This window comes from Syngnathoides biaculeatus, chromosome 22, assembly GCF_019802595.1.
Source record: "Syngnathoides biaculeatus isolate LvHL_M chromosome 22, ASM1980259v1, whole genome shotgun sequence".
NCBI lineage: Eukaryota > Metazoa > Chordata > Actinopteri > Syngnathiformes > Syngnathidae > Syngnathoides > Syngnathoides biaculeatus.
Window position 1 is genome coordinate 9347182 of NC_084661.1, and position 16749 is coordinate 9363930.

Sequence of the window (16749 nt, forward strand, 5' to 3'; positions counted from 1 at the left end):
GTTTTCATTCCACACATGAAGTGTATGATCAAATACCAGTCAATAAATACACATTTATTGATAGCTCAACTTCAGTACAGTATTCTACCTCGGGGTATTACAAATAACCTAACCCTTGAATCAACATTTCTGCAGACAAGTCCGACGAGTCAGTTGTGTTCTCAGGGGGATGGGAGATCATCATCATCATCACGAGCAAATGAGCAAACACTTCATTTAAATGCACGTGTTCTCTTCCTGGATTCAACAGTTCTGACTAAATGCGCAGCAGGTTTCTTTTTTTTGTGTGTAATCAACAAAAGGGCATGAGTTTTTCACTGTTACAAAAACATAAAGGAAGCATTCCCAACTTCCAAAGAAAAAAGTTAAAAAGAGACAGGACAGTCCAAATTAAGCTCACCCTTCATTGTGTCTTTTTTTTTAATATGAAGAGCAGCCCACATGTTGTATTCAACAAGCACGTCTGTATGAAGTCAACTGGGCTCCTATAGAACACATCCTTCCTGACTGGATCTCATGGCAGTGCACCTGCAGGAACTATATTTTTTTTGGCCCCCTCAAAAGTCCACCGGCCTTCTAGCCTGTTAGCTTGGTTGGCTTAAGCTGTGCATATGGGTAAGGTATTGGGTGAGACCCTCCTCACCTTCCTCCTCCAGATGTTTCTGGTAGCATTGGAGCAGCTTGGCGGCGCTGGCCTCAGAGGGGACCTCGCCAGCGGGGAGGCAGGCCCCCGACATGTCCAGGATAATAGAGGTCAAGGCCTTGATGTAGTTCTTTGCCAGTGTCAGCGTCTCAATCTTGGAGAGCTTTTTGTCCGTCCTCACGTGCGGGATAGCCTCGCGTAATGCTTGGAAGGCGTTGTTGAGTTTGTGCATGCGTTGGCGTTCCCGCTCATTGCTTTCCAGGCGCCGGATGCTGCGCTCCTTTGTGGTGGATCCGTGTTGCCGGCACCGACGACCTCCCCCCGCTCCTTGCCGCTTGCCCTCCCTGCTCCTCAAGGAACCTCTCCAGGAGCAACCAATCCTCACAGAGGCCTCTGAATCTTCCTGTTCACTGGAACCCGGTTCTGCTTCTGTGTCTGGTTCAAGTTCTGGTTCTGGGTCGGACCAGGTTCTTCTGGAGGATTTCACAGCTTTCCCCTTGGACTTCATCTTGCTTTTCTGAAGCAGATTCTCCAAAGTTGTCACGGGGTCTCGGGCCTGCAAGGACAAAGTGACAGATGAGATGTCTTAATTATGTGCGCAGCCTCATTTTCCATTGGAAAAGAATCTCAGGGTACACAACCAAACAAATGTCACAAAAACTGGATACATAGTTTAATAAAGTACCTTCTGCTATCTGGTGGAGAACCATTTAGCTCTTGTTGTCATAGTTGAATAAGGATACAAATAACTTTTGAACCACGACACACTGGCTGAGAGTCACTGAATTAATATACAGTACAAATCCCCAATGATGTTCCTACTATGAGTTTCAACATGCTCAAACCCCCTTGGTACTTTTTCATGAGCCTCTTATGGTACAGGTATAATCTCAAACTTTGTCAAGGGTACACAAACATTTGATGAACAGTATATGTTTCCATAAATGTGAAAGTTCTTTTTTACTTCTTGAATGCACAATGGCTGGGAAAAAAAACCCCGAAAACATTTGCTTCATACAAAATACACAGTAGATAAATGCTGAGTAATTTGGTCTATACATTTTCACTCCATCTTTTACCACTGGAAACGGCCGTATGACTAATTATTTGACTTTTGTTTAACTGTTTGGACCATTTCCAGGACTAACAATGTTCCAATGTGTTCCTCAATAAGGATATATACCCTCGTCTTCTCAGTAAGTCTCCAAACAGTTCTATGCATCCTGTTGTATCTAATCAGTCTGTTGCAGTGTGAAAACTCCACGATGTTGGCTTGTAACTGTGCGCCTGGCTTATCCCCTCTACTCCCGAGATAATGTCAATTTCAAGGTTAGACTCACAAACAGCACTCAAACAGATGACCAATGCGCCCTATTGGTCTATTGATTTGTTTTTTGGAGCGAGGACTGCTCAGTGAAGTGTATGTATTTAAACACTCCCCAAAAAAACTGTTGCATAAACCTATAAAAGTCCCTTCAACTCATCACTCCCCCTATAAGTTTCACCTCTTTAAAAATGTATCAAGTAGACATAGCTTATGAAAAAATGTTTAGTTTAGTGCCTTTTCCTTACCTTAAATTCAGCTCTTTTTTCTGCTTGTTCACAGAGAAATGGCCTTGCAATCAGTTATTGGACGCACCATCATACGTGCATGAGGAGATAAGGAGAAAGCCGCGCTACATGGCGGTGCAGCGGGCACGCACAGATGTCATTGTCACATGTGAGGGAGTTGGAACAGAATGAGGTACACGTCGCGCTCCTCGGCCAATCATTGGGTTGCTCGCAAACACAAGCTCCGCCCTCATCTTGCCCCCTCGACACGCTCGGAAATGGGCCTTGCAGACATCTGCAGCAACCTCGTTGGAAAAAAAATCTTTTTTTTTTTGTCCAAGAATATTTATTTTTTATAAAAAAACATTTTGACAGTTCGCATATACACAGATGGTCAATAGTGGCAATATAAATAGTTCACACAATTTACAGTATACATCTAATCATTGGCATATAACAGTTGGGAAATACTTGATATAGATAATTAAATGGATGAGAAATATATATTTTGGTTTCTGTCATGACAGAAAATGTTCCTTTGCAAAGCTCTCTAAAATGGTGATTGCAGAGGTGAAGGCAAAAGAGACGAATAACCTGTGTATTAGGGGCATAGCCAGGCAAAAAATATATATATATTTAATAGAGAGCATTGACTTGAATGGAATAACAATATAAACAAATGCCTTTATCTGCCATCCAAACAGTCTAGTAGGCACAACTTGGATCCTATTTTATTAGTGGCCTATGAGGCAATTCTGCCTAGCAACAAATGATTAGGCAAACATGTCATAACCAAGAATATGTATGCAAGTTTAGGGTGATCATTGAGTCAGCAATTTTAATTGTGCATTTCCATTCCCTACTTTATTTGAATCTGTTGTTTTTAAAATCATTGTTCATCTGAAGCATGCTTGTCATCACTACCTTGTGAGAGTGCGAAGAGGCTTTGTTTGGGTTTAAGACCACAAATGAAGAATAAACAGACAACAAAATCAGCCTTTTTGAATACTGCCACACCCCCTCTTCACATACACGTCATCAAACAGAGACCGTTTGACCTCGAGGGCCGCTTGGAACGCCGCTCGTGACTGCTGTGACACTAAAGACCACTTCCATCATGACTTTAAAAAAAAAGGGGGGGGGGGTTCATGAATCAATTCTTTGAAAAGTAGGGAGCGAATCCTTGTGTTTATGAGCAGGCTACTTTCTGATGATCTAAAAATGGACTCAAACGGTAGAAGAAAATCATTTCTCTATCCACATTTTAAACCAGAATTAAACATGTCCTGTCACATCATTTCATTTTGGCAAAATCCTGCTACGTTGACCAATAATATTGTCATCAAATTACTTGTGTTTGTGCGTTCATTCTTTGAGGAAGAATAAATGGGACAGGTGTGATGCTCCCAACTCTTTAAAGAGCGTAGCCCTCCTGTCCTTGAGTAACTTGTTTGTGCGCATGTGTCAGAGTGGTCCTGCCAGGTTTCCCCTCCTTCCCAGGTACACTGTATCTTATCAATCCAAACCCACCTGATGCTGGTTCTGTGGAAACATTATCTACTAGTTTGCGTTTGTTCAGTTTCTAACTTGGTTGGCCCGAAGGCTTTGCACTGTTTGTTTAGTCACCACCGCCTTGATAAATTCGGAGCTGAATACACTTCAGTAATGAGGCAAGCAAACATTGGCCTCTGCAGGCTCCAAAAAACAACAACTAAGTAACGTATTTACAACATTTGAGCGAAGCAAAATTGAGCCCACTTTGGGTTCATGTCGCAGCTCAACTCCCAAGGACAGACGTTGGCATTAAACGGTAGTTCTGGATGCAGTGTGCAGCTGGAAAGGTACCAGCAAGTCTTTCGCAACCGACTGTGTAATCACCACGCAGTGGGTGATCGTGTCATACCCACTCATGTGTGCGCTGAACACACCGTGATGTCACAGAGAGCAGGTGCCTCGAATCCATAGAAATGGTCGAGAGCAAAAGAGATGCCCCTGACTCATCACGAAAGAGCAAGGAGGCGGGGAGATGAATTAGGGGGGGTGGGCCAAGATCTGGACCGCTTGTCACTTTTTCCATCAGCCCAAGGCCATGGGTCTCAGAGGAAAACAAGTGGATGTCACGACGGGCCGTGGTGATAGAAAATAGTGATGGCCTTGAGCAGAAGGCAGACATTCTTAAAAGCTGAATTTGTCCTCTCATGTCATAAAAATTAGCACCAACTCACTGGAGTGTTTGTGCTTTCCTGTGTCTAACTTGTTATCTCCCAGCTCAAGGTCGTGACAGGTTTGGGGGGGATTCAGTGAAACACACTGGCCGGGAATCAGATGTCCAGGTTCTGTGTTGGTGGCAAAAATTTTATTGTGATGAAATACTCTGAAAGTGATCGATATTTTGTTAAGATTAGAAGTCGGCAATTCACCGTGAACCTGCGTGCACATATGTGCAGTTTACTGTCAAAATCTGTCAATAACCTGCAGCAACCAGGTTCAGTTGATCTCTTTTAACGTTTGTAGTCTCTGCCCTCATCTCCTCACAGTCTCACTTTGACAATCTTATTCCTTTGGGTGGTGGACAAATGTAATGTCATCTACATTAAAATAGCGTACTCTTTTTATGTTCTAAGGATCTCCATTTTTAACAGGTAGCAGTTTTAAAATGCATATAAAAGTTGCGTTTAGTCAAACAATCGACAAAGTGTTGACATTCCCTCCGGCCGTCCATGTTGGGTCGTTAGGACCAGAGGCAAATCTTGTGGCTTATAAAGTTGTGCGTTACAGATAAGGATAAGCAGTACAGGGAGTGGGTGGTTGGATAGCAATTATAATGCTGTTATATTTGTCCAAGAATACTTCTGCAGGTCTTTGATATTGCCAACCATTTGTGTATGTAATTCACGCAACATGAATTATTCACATCGAGCAGGAATTTAGTCGGAAATTGTAGAGATGTTGCCTCAGCTGCAATTGTAATTTGAATGGAATCCTGTGTTTAGTTTTAAAAAGTGTAAAAACAAAACCTGCTTTGCTCTGATGAGTGATTGTCGATATCACAGTCTCTAACAAAATAATTGCTCAGGTCAAATATCATCCTATTAGGCTAATATACTGCATATATTTTGATGGTATAGTTTTCTTAAAGCCCATTCTAAAGTAGGAAAGAACCCACTTGAGTGCAAATCATAGCAGAGCTCACTTTAACTTAAACTGAATACCTGCCGTGTGTGTGTGTGTGTGTGTGTGTTTGCTGACAAGGTCTAATTCAATGTCTTTAACTTTCTTCCTAGTAAAGAGTTTCAATGCACACACCTCCTGCTTAACAACAGGATGTTCTAATCCCGATTTGTCAGCTTTTGCCCATTAGATGATCCAAAAAAAACATGGATTATTGGGTCACAGTTGTGCCTGAATAAATATCAGGGCCCCATCTCTGCACGGAAACAAATACGCAATCGGAAACTTTCCCCACTCGCAAGTAACCAGGCAACCGCTGGATGAGTGACTCAGGAAAGGCAGAGGGGGAGCTGACTCACAGCGGCTGTGACGTAAAAGGACAGACTGACACACACCTATGTATATGCAGCAGTATGCAGCAGGTCATAAAACAATCTGCGAATTTAAGATGACCTCACACTGCCCTGTGTAACGAGCAGAGGTTGCCACCTTCGAATCGGCATATTGTGACCTCATGTGGCATATGAGTGTTAAAGGCCTGAACCCAATGAAGAAATGAGAGAAAAAGGAAAAACAACTGGAAAAGTGTCACAGAAGCATTAAGGGCATTAAGCTGCAGTACCTCACCAGATCCAGCAGAGGGAATTATTAGTCCTCTATAAAGTTTCCTTGCTGCTCCCGCCAAAACACACAAAACTAAAACACGAAAAAATTAAATGGCCAAGTAACAAGACTAACTAATGAATTAGCTGTGATCAAAATAATATTTCTTTCCTTTTCCTGCCAACTGACTGTCAAATTTCAAATAAAAAAAAAACAAAAAACGAAGGAAAACTTGGTAAGTAGGATCAGTGTCAGCATTGCGCCACCAGATTGTCAATGTAACTTCGGTTTTTAAGATGGTTTTAAGGGTTTTAGATGGTGTTTTCTGACCATATACTTCAACTTGTTCACCTCCTTCTTGTGTCACGTCGGTAAACCACGGCACTTCTTTCACACCAAACACATACACACAGAGTCCAGCAGCCTCAAATGCAAATGCAGATACTGAGGCGTTAACAAAACTGATTAACTCTTGATTTAGTGATACCATTAAAGCCTCTCTCTTTCAAGCACGAATCTGGGCCCGAGATGAATGGCATCATGAGCGCTGTAACAAAAGGAGTGCAGGCCGAACATTGTTATTAATCTGATTTCAAAGAGCTGCGCGGTGTAATTATGGTTAGCCCGTGGGCCTCACAATTCCGAGGTCCGGGGTTTGACTCTTTATTCTAGGCTTCCCGTAAGGAATTTGTATGTTCTCCATTGCATTGGTTTTCTCCAGGTACTCCAGCTTCCTGTGTTAAATTAATTTAAGACGGATTGATTGGAAATGTGTCCATAGTTTTAGATTTTTTTTTCTTTCATGGTGGGTTGTATCTAAGCTATCGGAAGGACACTGTGCTATTGGAGCTATTATATCTTACTTTTGTCATGGTGGTCGCTATTTCTTGATTACAGCAGTGGGTTGGACTTGGAGGGACTGGTGGTAACTGGGTCAGGACACACCTATCAGGAAGAAGTGTCCATGTTGACCTTGATAACTTTAAGTCATCTCAGCACCCCTCCTTTGTGGCGTCCCACATGGCTCAATTCACAGTCTCTTATTGTTCTCATTATTTATGCTTCTACTTGGATCGTCAAGGGTCTTACACAGCCTTTCATCGCGAGGTGAATGGTTGCCAAATTTCTGTTCCTCGAAAACCACAACGATTCTCATTAAATAACTTTCGACATCGAATCATGGATGACACTTAACATTGGAAATGTTAATAAAAACAAGAAAGATGTGTTCTTGTTTTGACCTGGAGGATCTAGCAATTCTCCGAATGTGAATTGTAAGCATTGTCACAAATTGAAGGGTAAAATAGATTTTAAGATGAATCACCAAGTTAGTGTATTTATTAGTTTCTTCCAACTGAGACTGCCCACATTTTAACTGGTGCCGATAAACAAGAGCACATCATTCAAGTCCTGGGTGACCTTTAGCTTTTCCTGTTCATTTCCATTTCCACTGTAAAAATCATTTTATTTGTTTTTAATCTATATATGGCCTTGTATCACCCTACACTACAGATATACTCCCCAGCCCATCTCTTTCGCTCCAGTCAACAGACCAAATGCTTTTAGTCGTCCCAATGGCCCACCGCAAGCTCAGAGGGGTTGCACCTTTTCAGTCGGTGCTTTAAAATCATGGAATGAACTGCTACTGTTGCACATCGGGCAATCTTCCTCACTCTCATATTTTCAAATTGCATTTAAAAAAATAATTTTCATTCCTTGGCTTTTAACCAAGGGATCGTGTCGATTTTTGTAACTCAGTCTGTTTTGTGTATTTCGTTTTGCACAAGTGACTAAATAAGTAATTGTCATGAGTCAGGCTTGGCCACTCCCAGGAGGGGTGTGGCCGGGCCGCTGCTCTGGGCAGTGTCATCTCTGACACCTGTCACCGGTCACAGCTGTTTTGCATGAGGCAATGTGATTAGACCAAGTATTTAAGTTGGAGTGAGTATGCTTCACCACATCCTGAGTTACTCTGCGACTTAGCTTCATAGTCATAAAACCCTGTTTCTCGTTTTTTGGATTCTGCTTTCTTGGACTGTGTAATTGTGCATCCCTTTAGTTAAGAATAAAACCCACTGAACATTATGCCTTTGCCTTGGAGTCCTGCATTTGGGTCCGCCTCCACACCACTGGGATGTGACAGTAATTACATTTATATGATTAACTAGTTTAATTTAACATCTTAAAAGTGTAAAGGAGAACTCTCAAAAAGTGAGATTAGTGTATGCATTACAGGCAGTGTCTCACCACATCCAGCAGATGGCCTTATTGTTTTAGTTTGATTTATTATTTTCATTTATACACAGTATTGTTTAATACCACACAAACAATTATTTGTTTCCATTAATACCACAGTGCTAGGAGGAAAAGGTATGTGCACCAATGGATTTAATAACGGATTGATGATTCTTTGACAGAAATAACTTCATCCAAATATTTTATTTAATTACAGATATGAATTCTTGGGGTGTCTTGTGTGAACTACTCTCTGGAGGTCATGCGGCAGCATCTCCATTGTGTTAAGGTCAGGATTCTGACTGGAATCTGTATGTTCCTTTTTTTCTTGTTTTTTTTTTTTTAATTGGCAATGAATGGTTCATGAGAATGGAAAACTCTTAACTGGTGTAAATATTTTGTTGGTCAGGGAAGCTTTAAGAAACACCCAATCTCGTCCCTTTGACAGGACTCGAGATTGGCTGACTCATGACTTGTTATTAAACTCTCGGGGAAGTCATTAGCCTAGTTGTGCAAAGACTGTACTTTTTCCACCATCCACTGTGAATGATTCCATGGCATGTACAATATAAATGTGCTCCATATCCGTTCTAAATAAGATCATATTTTACGACCAGTTTGTGCAGAAATCCAGGTAATGCAAAGGGATTGCATACTTTTTCTTTTAGCTTTACACATTGTATAACAGCACCGGATTGGTCACTCCACGGTTCAAATTTACATATACACACACACACTCTTGTGTGACACTTTCACTGACCCGCCCTTAAACTTGCAAAGTGAGAAATGTGCCTATGCACGACTTTAATGACTTTTAAGATTAGCTCGCCGTCTTTTAGCTAGTGGCTAACTCTTCGTCTGAATAAGCTCGGGTACCATTTGGGAAGGCGGCGTAGTTGTTTTTAGCTTGGAGCGCTTGGGAAGTTGCTGATGATAGTGCTGACATCAACTCCTCCTCTGCCACCTCTTAAATTCATTAATTAGAACTGAAATATTCGTCAAAACATTTTATTATAAGCATCACTGCACCACTGAAAACCACGATAATAAATATTGTTCACTGGATACCTCTTAATCACTTAAATGATCTTTTTAGCCGGTGAAAGCAGCCCCTATCCGCATCCGCCACGCCTGATACATCCAAACTGAAATGCTCTATTTTAGCTGGCATGTGCGTATTTATAGCTTAAAAAGGCCTGTCACCTGACCACGCCACCCGGCTTTCATCAGAAGAAGCGACTGTTTAAAAACTCCCGTCGGACGGCGCGAGCGTGACAGGCGACGACGACGAGCATAAAAGCGACGACTGCGTTTGTCTGTCACTGTGAAGACACACACTAGGGTTTTTTTTTTTTCCTTCATTGTCACAATATTTTTTTTTCTTCTCAATCTATTGTAATGGACTGTTTTTTAATGCTTTCAGATCTCAGGTGATTTGTGCATTAGAAATACTTGCCTCCCTCTGTTGTAATGCTTTCTATTGGATTTCAACAAAGGAGGCCAGATTTGATGACTTTTTATTCTTCTTATTTTTCTTTCGGCTTGTCCCATTAGGGGTCGCCATAGCGTGTCATCTTTTTCCATCCAAACCTATCTCGTGCATCCTGTTCTCGAACACCTAGTGTTGTTGTTTTTTTGTTTGTTTGTTTTTTTGGGGGGCGGGGCAATACAAATACTGTTGACCCCGGAAGCAGTTGTAATGGAGTATTATAATTCTTTTTAATTACTCCTTTTTCCTGGTCACATCCCTTGTTGACTATTGGCCAATGGAAAAATGAAAATAATTCCAGAATAGAAAAAAATGTTTGTGAAAGAACCTTTTGTACTTTAATGGTTAAATTGTAACAAGTTTTTAAAAAAGTATTAGAAAATGCAAAAAACCATTTTGGTGAGGATTATTTTTGTGTCGCAAAATCATAACATTTGCTCACCTGTTGCTAGGCAAAGTTCATGGGGCTCAATCAGAAGTTTATGTAAAGTATATTCATTTAAAGACAAATGACTAATTTGTGACATGATAATCATAACAATAATAATAATAATAATAATCAACATGGAATCTGTACATAATACAGGTCTAATGACTCTATTATTACATACAAATTGACTTTAAAGCAACCTGTTACTCATATCCATTTTCTGTCATGGTTGCCCTTAAATTTCAAAAACATGGTTTCTTTTTAGTACTACTCTCAGACAACCTTCACCAAACCCTAAGGGGGTGCCTGCTCCAGAAGTCTTGATTTTCAGTGCATCAAGGTGATGGGTGTTTTTGGGTCAGATGCAGGCTGCTACATGTGATCAGGGTATTGTCTTTTGTTTTGAGACAAGGTGAAGCAGCATGTGGCTCATTCACAGAGGCTTTTCTCCCATGCAGTGCACTTTCTGTAACTGTCCAAAATTGTAGTTGTAACATTTCCACTCTACTGTCTCGCAGGAGTTAATTTTTCAAATAAAATGTAAAAATATAGCAAGCTTCCAAAGTGAGCTGACTGAATTAGAATTAAACATCACTGTGACATTCATTCAGCAAGTTTGTTGCACGTATATTATGTGAGCGGGGTACTGCCCTGCGAAATTCAGCGGACAAATGTATTTTCTGTTTAATGCAGAGTTGTGATTCAATGCCAAATTTAATTTGTAAAAATTAACATTTCCCGTAATTTATAGTGCTGCTGCATTAAAGGTTGGAATGCATAGGAGCTAGGTAGCTAACAATTTTGTTAGGTACTATGAGAGGAGACAAAAAATTATTATATGTAGGTGGAAAACGTCGAGAAACTGGTTCAAGTGTTGGCCTCGCAGTTTTGAAAACAGGGGTTCAAATCCTGGCCACACCTCTGCGGTAGTTTGCATATTCTCCCCGTGCCTACGTGGGTTTTCTCCAGGCACTCCAGTTTCCTCCCACATCGCAAAAACATGCATTAATTGGAGACTCTAAATTGCCCCTAGGTGTGTTTGTGTTGTGAGTGCGACAGTTGTCTGTCTCTATGGACCCTGCGATTGGCTGGCAACCAGTTCAGGGCATATCCTGCCTCCTGCTCAATGACTGCTCGGATTGGCTCCAGCACGTGAGGATAAGCGGCTCGGAAAATGGAGGAATGGACATGCATACATGGAGATTTTTTTTTTTTTTTACTTTGAGAGTAAAATGCTGACAAAAGTGTGACTACCCAGCTGCTATGTTCCAAGTAACCGTCAACAATTGTATATTTATGGTGATTTCACACACTGTTTACTTTCCATCAGGAAAACAGATTGAATTCATTGAAACGCTAATAAACAGTGGCCGCTTGGAGGGAGTATGGGGGTGGCAGGGAGCTCCAGGAGGGCACATTCCTTTCATGGCATTCATTTCAGACCTGTTGATGGCATGGGAGGTAAAGGTGATATAGTGGAAAAAGAAGAAGAAAAAAAAAACACAGGGCGACGGGCTGACATGATGAGAAAAGGTGAATTATGCTGAGGAAATGCGGAGCGGAGTGAGTGTTGGAGGAGGGGGGGGGGAGAGGAGGAGCGAGCAGGCTAAATCCTCACACTATTATTATCCCGACTCACATGCAGCCCCCTCCTGTGACGGAGCACACGGAGGCAAGATGAAAAGGTGAAGCGGGTGGGATTACGGCACGGCCAGACGCTCCAACCCTCCCAAAATAATAATTAAAAAAAAAAAAAACGAAGAAAAGAATTCAACAGGATGACGACCTGCTAGTTTCACTTTTCGCTCCGACATCTGGACCAGCTTTGCTTTCATATGGTTGCCAACCGTCATCCTCCTTTCAACCAGTCTTCTGGAAACTTGTCATCCTCATTTCCGCTGTGGAGTACAAGATGGAAAACTTTTTCCCAAACCCAAACCCCATGGAGCTGATTCGGAGCCAGAAAAAGGAACGGATACGGGGTACAGCGAGCAGGAGAATCAAGGCGGGAGAAAAGTGAGCAAGCTGTTAACTGGAGTCTCCCTCTCAAAACCCATCTACGCCGTTCCTTTCCTCATCCTGGGATCCACAGATGCACATGACGCACACCAATGTCCCGTCTGCACCCTTTTGACCCGCGATTAAGAATTCCACACTCCCACAGTGACAACACATACTTGCACTTAAGTTTGACAAGTACCACGAGCTCCGACGTCACCTGTCAGGAAAGCTGTCGACGTAGGGGATGGAGTATCGGGAGTTACCGCTGGATGGCTGCTGGAAGCCCAGGTGAGTGCGCGCGCCCACACACACCCATGCGGTAGACTAGAGTTTTCCCAACCTTGATTGGACCAGGGCACACATTCCACCTCAGAAAAAAAGAAAAAAAAAAAAAAAAAAACGCATAGTGTTGTCACAACCAAAGCAATTATCATAACAAGTGGATACACAGGTAAATGATTTACTTTCAGCCATCTTGTGGAACAGAATTTAATTGTTCTGCCTCTAAAATGAATGAAACACATTTGAACCAACTACAATAAATTGGCTAATCCCTGGTTGGTAATCACTGCTGTCGTCTGTCACACAACAGATGAGTTCCACGCTTGTATCTGTTGTCTCATTCATGTGACGGCCCTCATTTTTCTCTCAATACATAGAAGTACCACATTGCGCCGGATGCACTGCAATGCCCACCACGAACAGATGGTTAAAAAAGGCAAATGTCGTAAAAATAAAAACAAACTTTTAATGGGAGAACTGTATATACAGTAAAGTTTGAGGGGAAAAAGTTATCCGACTGAGTATTTAATTTCTGCAGTGTTGGCAGAAAGTCACTTCGATGCCGGAAGTTCATCATTGTGGATTTGTTTTATTTGATTTCCGTGTGGTGAAAAATGAAATGATCAAATATGAAAACTAAAATGGTTAGCAGCATAGCATTGCTTAGCTGTCTTATATACGTTGTTCAAATCTGCTAACAGATTCTTCTGGGAGTTTGCATCTGGAAGACCTCTGCAACTGTCCAAAATGACTTCAGACACAAAATGGCTAACTTCCTCTGTCTTGTCAGGCGTGGCATTTTGGGATCTTTTTGTGGGTCTGATCACGACAGACATTCCTTCAAATTTTTTCGCTGTCAAACACTTCAATGGGAGAATTGAAAATGATACTCGCTGAGTTATTAGAGTTGCATGTTTTACGGCGACTTACCAAACATTGCCACTGTACTCGAGTACAAGTTCGTTGTAGGGAATGGCCCAAATTAACCTAAAATGTCAGACTTTTCGAACTAGTTCTTGAGACTTTCTTGTGTGCTAAAGGTGGACATGTCTATCAAATTTTATAGTTGCCCGTGAATATTCTCACGCATCCAGGTGATTTATTCTTAGGGCATTAAATCAATCGCAACTGGACAGTTCTGGTTGTCCTTGACGAGGTTTTGCCTCTCATCCACAGAAATCTTTTCGCTCTTTTTGTACGACTGTACAGAGCATTTTACACGCTTTAAAAAGAATGCAATTTTAAACTCGTCAAAAGAAGGAATTAATAAATCCCAGTAAGATTTATGCGTTTGTAAGCATGACAGCAGAGCTCTCAGTGTCAATTTTCTTTTGAGTGTCAGGGAGCCAATTGTTCCCTCAAAGTCACTCATCTTGCGCATCCGACAACGATTTCCTGTAAAGCTGTCAAATCGTCACGAGCGGCACCCTCCATGCAGAAAGGGGTGATGGGGGAGGGAGGGAGGAGGCAGCAGCCACTTTAGTGGTAATTGTGATAAATGCACGTGACAACAGACGTGTGTCCGTAATAAGCCCCGGGGTTGCCGGTAAAACGCTTTCACGTATTCAAATTGGGGGATAGTTGCAATCGCTAATGTGTACGGTCATGGGAGGGATGAGCAGGTCGAGTAAGTAATAAGCGTTGTCATATAGTATTTGTACAGGGGATATTAACTCAACCTAGTGACACAGCAACAGTGATAGTTCAAGCTTAAAGTCCTGGAAATCGTCAAATGTTGATGATGTCCCGCCCATACATTTGATTGTGTATGCCAAAAAATAATTAAAAAAAAAAGGTTTGCAGTTTATGTCACCCATCAGTGTACTGCAGCTGCCTCTCATTAGGGCACAGTCGGACGAATGTCCTCATAAAAGCTCATCAAAGTACCATCCCTCGAATAAACTGCTTCAAAGCAAAATGGCCGACTTTCTGTTCACTTTCGTCAGTACATCGGTGAAACTGACGACGGGGGCTGATCCGCCCCGCCCCCCAACTTGCCAAGGAGAACTACTGAATGAGTTTTAAAATGTGTTTTTTTTTCGCCATGAAATAAAACCTTTTGCATTTTAAATTACACGTCACTTACAGTGTAGGTCCAGTCATCAACTCTTTGTGGTACAATCAGACATTTTTGTTTGAAAGGTTGAAATATGAATTTATGAATTTTTTACAATGAACCCATGTTCATCTCCCAACAATTCATTAACTGGTTGAGCCAATTTAGGACTTCTGTATGTACTGTATTATGAACAAATGAAAGGAGATAATAGAAAGTTGCCATTCATATCATGTAACAAGAAAAATAATCATTTTAAGAATTCTTATCATTAACAGCTATAATGTTAAAAAAACCGAATCATTACTTTTCATCAGCGAATTAATCGGTTTTCAGATTTTTTTTCTCTCCAAAATATCGTAATCATTTGGCCCAAACAAACATTGGTTAGGCCTTAGTTTATGCTATAATTATCTGTTCATTCCACAAAGGTCATTTTTTTAAGTGAATTGTCAAAACGCTTACAATATATGACCGTACGTCGTTATTGTTGATCTATTTTTTGTATAAATTTTCCATTTTCACAGCTATTGACTGATTTTCAAAAGTTAAAAGGTACCGTTTGCACGCCACCCGTTGAAATCTGTGGCGACTGTGGCGACTGTGACGACGGTGGCGCTTATCCCGTCAAGTAGATCCTCTGCGCTCATTTCCTCTGCGTAGCCTCCAGAGACTCAGCATGAGGACTCCATCACGTCGCAGCTTAGCGCGTAAACGACTTGACTGCTGTGTAGTGCTGCGGCGTGCAGTGTGTGTGTCCCCCCCCCCCAACCCCCACCCCACAAGGCGCTAACTGAACACGTCTGCCGGCATTTCCCTCCAACAGGTTGTCATGACGTAAGAACAGAGGCTGCAAAGGCCACACAGACCTCGTGGAGCTCAATTGCTACAATTTTATGTTTAATGGCGAGTTATCAAACTTCAGCGCCGTGTTCTGCATGTAAGTGATCGGCGAAGTTTAAACGGCTCGCAAATCACACAAAATCTCTCGGACCAGTTTATCTTTGAAAGAACGACAAAATTGAATGGCAGCTTCAAACCATAAATGGCTTACTTTCTATGTCAGGGATGGCTTGTTGAGATTATTTTTTTTTTTGTGTGTGTGTGTGTGTGTGTCTCCACTCATGATAAACGTGCCTAATGAGTTTCATGCTGCTAAGACAAACTGGCAACATCAAATCATCAAATATTCCTCGTAACGCGTTGCCCATCCTCATATTTACATGCCACTAGGTGACTGCGGTTTTATAGCATTACCTATTCATATTTTTTGTGTGTCTCTCCCTACCAAATTTCATATAAATGAAACTGGCTCCAGGGGCTGAATTGTAAAAAAAATAAATAAAAATGTCCATCAGAGGCCACTAGGCCATCTTCTATTATTAAAGCACCAGTAGATGTTATCAACAGTTGCATTACAAAAGGCCATCAAATGTGCTTTGTTTGCATCAGATTAAACGGGCTCAAGATTGCAATTTATGGTACAGCACACACGCAAACCAGTAATCTGCATCATCTGTTAAAAGGAGCACTCGATCTGCTCGCCGTCTCCCCCAGTCAGCATTTATGTGCTTATTCTTCTTGTGCTGGCAAACACCAAGGGCTGTCTTTCTAGTTTATACCTTGCCGGAAAGAGGAGACATTTTACGAATGCGTCATACAAGATCGTATGTATGTAGACAAAGACTATCTAATGCAGTATTTCCAAACTTTTACTGAACCTGGGCGCATATTTTACATTCGAAATATCACGTTGCACAAAACCATGCAAAAATACCACCAAAAGAATGCACAGTGGTGCCTTGAGATATGATTTTCATTTGTTCTGAGACCACACAGATAACCATAATCTTATTTTTCACCATTCACATGAATGATAATGACAACCGATTCAGCCCTCCCCAAATATTTTTAAATGTTTTATAGTCAGAAAAACAACACTTTCTGGTTTGACTTTATAAAAACTTATATTAATGAGCTAATGAAATAGAATATAAAGAATTAAACAACCCTTGCCACATTTTTTTTTTTCTTTGTCGCTTAAATTCAATAGACCTTGTGTTGCTCCTTCCAGTCTGTGTGTGGCCACCTGGGGCAGTATAACACAGACATGCATGGAGCTGCTAACAACTCCTCAGTAAATTGCAGAAACTTTACTCATTCTTCGCCGAGGATAAAGAATATATGCCTGTGAGTATTGTTATATTACAGGGAGTCCTCGTGTAAAGACGGTCTCGACCTAAGACGTTTCGACTTTACAACGCATGTCGCCGTCCGCCATTTTGCCT

The 16749-nt window shown here is 41.5% G+C and overlaps 1 protein-coding gene across 2 annotated transcripts; it reads right to left on the reverse strand.

Moving 5' to 3' along the window:
* Window positions 1–33: 33 nt before the first annotated feature.
* bhlha15 (basic helix-loop-helix family, member a15) lies at window positions 34–15224 on the reverse strand. 2 transcript variants are annotated; one of them, XM_061810595.1, is made up of 3 exons: window positions 15021–15224; window positions 12341–12491; window positions 34–1199 (listed from the first exon to the last, which is right to left on the reverse strand). In XM_061810595.1, exon 3 carries the CDS (start codon window positions 1149–1151, stop codon window positions 585–587), a length of 567 nt encoding a protein of 188 aa, XP_061666579.1. In that variant the 5' UTR covers window positions 1152–1199; window positions 12341–12491; window positions 15021–15224; the 3' UTR covers window positions 34–584. The 2 variants fall into 2 exon arrangements, with proteins under 2 accessions (XP_061666579.1, XP_061666578.1); XM_061810594.1 differs by lacking the exons at window positions 12341–12491; window positions 15021–15224 and adding an exon at window positions 2216–2395.
* Window positions 15225–16749: the final 1525 nt, after the last annotated feature.